The 6,837-nt window shown below is 31.3% G+C and overlaps 2 protein-coding genes across 2 annotated transcripts in view; both read left to right on the forward strand.

Annotated features, from left to right (window-relative positions):
* LOC125874638 (serine/threonine-protein kinase ZRK4-like) overlaps positions 1-2,705 on the forward strand; it is a 58,499-nt gene extending 55,794 nt beyond the window's left edge. Inside the window, exon 3 of the mRNA XM_049555610.1 lies at positions 1,935-2,705. Within this exon, the coding sequence (XP_049411567.1) occupies positions 1,935-2,582 (648 nt within the window). The 3' untranslated portion in view covers positions 2,583-2,705. The remainder of the gene's footprint in view (positions 1-1,934) is intronic.
* A 2,805-nt stretch (positions 2,706-5,510) lies between these two features.
* Positions 5,511-6,834, forward strand: LOC125873534 (serine/threonine-protein kinase ZRK4-like; the record flags this gene model as incomplete). Its single annotated transcript, XM_049554450.1, has 1 exon — positions 5,511-6,834. A coding segment is annotated over exon 1 (1,110 nt), but the record flags the coding sequence as incomplete, so codon positions are not given.
* Between the last annotated feature and the right edge of the window lie 3 nt (positions 6,835-6,837).

Raw genomic sequence — 6,837 nt, forward strand, 5'->3', positions numbered from 1 at the left:
ATTATAACTCAAAAGTCACTCAATTATTGATATTTCACTTAAAAAGTCNTTCTTCTTTGCTAGGAAAGCATAGAATTCTCGAATTAACAAGAGCTAGGCCTTCAGGTTCACGTCATTATAATTGATGTTATTGTACGTTTATTAATTAAATTAAAATAGGAAATAGTGTGTTCGGTCACTACAATGAATAAATAAATTATTAATTAAAGTAACAGTTATGGGGTGATACACCACATAAAGTTTTGTGTTTCATTAGCTAAATCCAAAAATCAAATATTAATTGATAGGACGACGACATTAGAGCGTAATGGAACTTGATAAACAATTGCAATGAAAGCACTTGGAAACTCAATTTGTATGGAATTGAATGCACAAATTAAGACCAGCAGGAAGCTTCTTCCGACTTGTTAACTACTAGCTAGTGATGGATGTGTTATTGGATTTAATCCCAATTCTAAATTAGAGGAAGCAAATAATGTCTTTCTTCAAGGGACTACTACTCGCAATGAAAAAACTTTTTTCCTCTGCCTCTGTTGAAAGGCTGAAGAAGGAGAAAGATTGTTATTTAAAGAATGGAAGTTGTGTGCTTGAGGAGCTTCTTGTTTTATGCGACGGAAATTGCAGAATTTCCATCCGTTACTACACTGCCATAAAGATCCACAATGCAATTAGACACTCTAAAACTATATTTTTAATTTTTAATTTAATATTTAAATACAAAAATATAATATGAAATTAATGATTATAACTCAAAAGTCACTCAACTATTGATATTTCACTTAAAAAGTCACCCAATCAATTTAAATATTTTTTTTCATTAAATTTTGTTGAAATCTAATTTTATTTTAAACTATTTTTATAAGAAATAAGAAGATATCTATTTTATTTATCTTACTAATCCACTCCAATTATTTATTTATTTTTATTTTTATTGAAAAACGTACCGTAACAATAGACAAACAAATCATCTTTCGTTCTAGAAATTGTTTAGTAGAATTAAATAATTTATTCTAAAAGTATAATTGAAATAGAAAATTTCAAGTTATGTATACACAAAAAAAAAAGTACTAATTATAAGTTAGTTAAAGTATCAAAAATATATTGTCAGTGACATCTGTTTTACCTAAAAATTAATGGAGCCTTAACTTACAAAGTAAGGCATTATATGGCAGACGCGTTTCCAATTGCATGAACTCCATCCTTGTGACCCCCACTGTCATGACTTATGCCTCCCCCATCGTTATCACCCATTCATGGAATTTTCAATCAAAGTGCTTGCAAATTCAATTTTGTGTGGAATTGAATCCACAAATTAATTAAGACCAGCAGGAAATTTCTTCATACATTACTTACACTACTACTGATATGCTTTATTTCAATCCCAATTCATCCAAACTATTAGTCATCACTTCAAAATTAGAGCAAAGAAAAATGCCATTCTTCATGGACTCAAAAGGAAAATAGTACTTTTTTCCTATGCCTCTGCAGCAAGGCGGAAGAAAGAGAAAGATTGTTATTTGAAGAATGGAAGTTGCGTACTTGAGGAGATTCTTGCTTTATGCGACGGAAATTGCAGAATTCCCATCCGTTACTTCACTGCCACTGAGATCCACAATGCAATTAAACATTCTAAAACCAAAATGGACCTTGCCATGGTGTCGATGGTTATGGGATCACTTGACAACCGCCTTGTTTTAGTTAGGTTCAATACATGTACAACATTCAATATCCACAGAGATGTAGCAATTACTGCTCAAATGAGTCATCTCAAGAATGTGTTGAGACTTGTCGGTTGCTGTCTAGAATTTGAAGATCCAGTGATGGTGTATGAATATGTTGAAGGTATATCGGTTTTCGATCTACTTTTCAAAAAGGATAATCTTAATAGAAAATCGCTATTATCTTGGGGAAATCGATTACGAGTTGCACGTGAGGTTGCTTCTGCAATAGTTTTCCTGCATACTGAATTTACTACGGCCATCATCCACAGAAATATAAAGCCTCACAATGTGATAATAGATCAGAAGAGCGGCATTGCCAAAATATTGAACTTCGCACTCTCCATATCATTGCCTCCAGGGGAATTGGAGTTACTAGATCATGATGGTGTGCGTGGAACAGTTGGGTATATAGCTCCAGAATATAAGCACCAGTTGACTATTACTCAAAAAACTGATGTCTACAGCTTTGGGATTCTTCTCTTTCAGCTATTTACCGGAAAGGACGTGTACGATATTATGAAAAGAGTGGATTCAAAAGAGAGAATAGATTTTGAATTAGACGCTACATCCATTACTGAAGAGGATAATGCTATAAATTCGACAATAGATTCTAAAAATCTTCCAATCAACTTTGTCGATCGTTATATTAAAGAGAGTAATGTGATGGATATTGCAGATCCCACTATCTTAGAAGAGCATGGAATTCATGAGATTCAACAACAATTGAAAGACTGCTTGAATCTTATTAAGAAATGCACAGCTGATAAGGGAGATGATAGACCATACATTATTCATGTCGCAAGGGAATTAGGTCGAATTGAAAAGTGTTTCTGTGCCCTCAGTACTCTTGGTCAAAATTAAATGTTTATTTTAATTCCTTAACGTATTTATATTAGGTTCCAATTTAAAGGTAATTCAGTTTGTTTGTACAATCATAGTATTTATGTTGAACAAAAAATGATATCCGCAGATAATGAATTCTTTTTTTTTGAAGCCAAAAGTTTGACGCTTAAAAGCCTCATTTATTTCTATTTTAAAATCTGTACACAATCAGGCCCAAAATTGGTCCAGTGTTGGAAATAAACAGAGCATAAAGAAAAGTCAAAATCTAAAGAGACAAAACAATGGAGTATCTTAGTAAGCAGCAGTACTTTCCTAAAAAATCATGGAGGAAGATGAAGAGGCGTATAGGCATCGGCGACAGTGTCGGGTCGGCGTCATCTTCAGTTTGCTGCCAAATTGATCGTCTTGAGCGATTAGGATCTGGATAATGTAGACCAAACTTCGTGTAAAATTAGTTTTCCTTTTATAAATTTGAATTCGGTGGATTGAAATCAAATAATTTAATACCATCACCAAAATCCAAATCCACAAATAGATTAAATGGGATCAGGTTAGTTTTGCATTTGTCTTTCAGTTAATTTTAGAAATTAAATTAAGACAATGCCACTGCTTGTAATTTATCGGTAGTTTTGTATTTGTCATTTGCCATTTGCCATTTGAATATGTTAAATATCTTCTCTGCTAAGAAATCATAGAATTCTCAAATTAACATGAGCTGGGCCAGATTCACGTCATTATAATTGATGTTATTGTACGTATATTATCGGATGATTTCAGTTTTAATCCTTGTGTTATTTGAGTATGCACATTTAACATTTAATCATTTGAAGTGTGTGAATTTGGTCCTTAAAGTTAACAAAAGTTAACTATTTAACAAAATGATTATTTGAAAATATATAAAAATAAAATAACGGGTTAGTGATGTTAAATGCTTGAACTATTATGTATATAAATTTAACTCATTTGTTTCTCTATTTGCTCTGTTTTTTTATTTATTAGCAACTCATTCTTCTTGTCTTTTTCAATGATTACTAATCAAGGTTAAATATGATTATAGTTTAAAGGGTTTAGCATGTGGACATGCTCCTTAAGGCTATTAATGATGTCCTAACATCTTTCCGTCATTACAAAAATTTAACATTTTGTTTTTACTACATATAATTTTTTCTCATACACATAATTCTTCAAGCTTTTAGAATCACCAACCCTTTAATTTATATATTTTAAAATAATCATTTTGTTAAATAATAAACTTTTGTTAACTTCAAGAACTAAAACCCCACACTATAAATAATTAAAGATTAAATATACACAGTCAAATAACAAACGAATTAAAACTGGAAGTATGCAATAATACAGGGATTAATATCACTATTTTCCAAAATAAATTAATTTTAAAATATTAAATTTGGAAGGGAAGGATAAAAAAGTCGAAATGAAAATCAGTTTATTGTGTCAAAAGCCATTTGGGCCAAAAGAATTTATGCATATTTCATTTTAAGTGAATTTTTGGAGTTTTTTTCATTACTCAAAATAATGAAATTGTTCAAAGTTTTATTTTTCTTTGGAAAAAGGATCTGATATACTCCTAACTTTGTCATTTGGAGCTGATATGCCCCTCGTTATGAAAGTGGCTCATATATACCCTTACCGTTATACAAACGGCTCACATATACCTCTACCGTTACAAAATGAGCTCACATATACCCTTCATTTAACGGAAGTGAAAAATTAATTTTAAATTTATTTTTTTGACTTTTTTAAAAAAAAAATCATTTAGGGGTATATATGATTCTTTTAGCAAAGTTCAAGTATATTTCAATTTTTTTCATACATAAATTATTTTTTGACTTCTTTGATTTTCATTATTTGAGTTTCTTATCCTTATTTTATTTTTTTTTCTTTCATTCCTTAGTGTAAAGAAAAAATTTTAAACTATTTTTTTGTGGCTATATTATAATTTAAAATAATTTTTTTTTGTCTATATTGTAATTTAATTTTTGTATTTGAAGAAAAAAAATTGGTCATCTATAATAAGTTTTACAAGAATATTAGTGAAACATAAATAAATTTGACCATCAAAATAATAAATCTAAATTAGTCATTGAAACAAAAAAAAAAAGTCAAAAAAATATGTTTGAGGAAGATTAAATATACCCATATGAGATTATAGTTTTTTTTTAAAAAAATAAAATAAATTAAACTAAAATTATTTTTTTTATTTCCGTTAGAGGGAAAGGGTATATGTGAGTCATTTGTATATAAGTAGGGGTATATATGAGCCACTTTCATAACGAGAGGTATATCAGCTCTAAATGACAAAGTTAAGGGGTATATCAGACCCTTTTCCCTTTTTCTTCTAAAAAATTGGGGTTAGGGGATTGGAAGGGGATAATAATGTGGGGAATCGAATCCTTACAAACAAGGTGGGAGTAGCCAACAACGGAGTAACTAAGATTTTCATTTTTCAAAGTTTAAGATGGATGTTGAATTTTTTTTCATATTTGCTCTTTTCTTTTTAATGAAGTTTGATATTTCGTAGAAAATAAATTTTACTTCTTCTGTCCCTAATTACTTGTCCAATTTTCATTTTTACTTATCCATTTTAACATATCAACAAAGGATAGATTTTTTTTACTAATTATATCCTCAATTAATTGATTTTGGAAAATGTAGAACTTCATGAAGATTTTAAGTTTTTATTCATCCACTTCATAATTAATAAGGGTAAAACGGTAAACTCACTATGTCAATTATTTGTTTTCTTAATAGGTTTGTCAATTTAAAATTAGACAAGTAATTAGGGACAAAAGAAATTCTACTTACTACAAAGTTATATTTATGATTTCTCAAAGAAAAATAGTGAAAAATATAGTTTAAAATATTAATATGCACTAATTCACACAGAGGGTTAATAAAAAAAAGGTGAACTCGTCAACATAAACCAAAATAAGTATAAATTAATTAGGGTGCCGTAATGGAACTTGATAAACAATGGCAATGAAATGAAAGTGCTTGGAAACTCCATTTTTTGTCATTTTGTGTGGAATTTAATGCAGGCGTCAAAGTAAGAAAGAGCAGCGGAACCTCACTACTTCCTTGCTCATTCATTCCCACTGGTGATGCCTTTTTGGATCTAATCTCAATTCTGAAGCAAATAATGTCTTTCTTCAGGGAACTACTACTCACAAGGAAAACACTTTTTTCCTCTGTCTCTGCTGAAAAGCGGAAGAAAGAGCATGATTGTTATTTACAGAATGGAAGTGCGGTGCTTGAGGAGCTTCTTGCTTTATGCGACGGAAATTGCAGAATTCCCATCCGTTACTTCTCTGCCATAGAGATCCACAATGCAATCAGACACTCTAAAAGCAAAATGGACCTTTCTGATGTGTCTATGGTTACGGGATTACTAGACAACCGCCCCGTTTTAGTTAGGTTCAATACATGTGAATTCAACAATATCCACCGAGATATAGCGATTACTGCTCAGATGAGTCATCTGAAGAATGTGTTGAGACTTGTCGGTTGCTGTCTAGAATTTGAACAACCAGTTATGGTGTATGAATATGTTGAAGGTATATCTCTTTTCGATCTACTTTTCAAAAAGGATAATCTTAATAGAAAATCGCTATGTTGGGGAAATAGATTACGAGTTGCACGTGAGGTTGCTTCTGCAATCCTTTTCCTCCATACTGAATTTACTACTCCCATCATCCACAGAGATATAAAGCCTCGCAAAGTGATAATAGATGACAAGAGTGGTGTTGCCAAAATATTGGACTTCTCACTCTCCATATCATTACCTCCAGGGGAATTGGAGGTAGTAGTTGATGTGTATGGAACATTAGGGTATGTAGATCCAAAAACTATCGCCTCAGGTATTATTACTCAAAAGACTGATGTCTACAGCTTTGGGGTTCTTCTCTTTCAGCTATTAACCAGAAAGAATGTGAACGATTATGAAGAAAACGCTAAATCAAATACTGAAGAGGGTAATTCTATGGATAGAGTGGATTCTACAAATTCAAAAGAGACAACAGATTTTAAAAATGTTCCAACCAGTTACTTTTTGGATCACTATATCAAAGAGGGTAATGTACTGGATATTGTGGATCCAACTATCTTAGAAGAGCATGGAATGAAGATTCAACAACAGTTGGAAGACTACTTGGATCTTGTTAAGAAATGCACAGCTAACAACGGAGATGATAGGCCATACATTATTCATGTTGCAAGGGAATTAAGCCGAATTGAAAAGTGTTTCCGTGCCCTC

The sequence above is a fragment of the Solanum stenotomum genome, chromosome 8, assembly GCF_019186545.1.
Source record: "Solanum stenotomum isolate F172 chromosome 8, ASM1918654v1, whole genome shotgun sequence".
Classification (NCBI taxonomy): domain Eukaryota; kingdom Viridiplantae; phylum Streptophyta; class Magnoliopsida; order Solanales; family Solanaceae; genus Solanum; species Solanum stenotomum.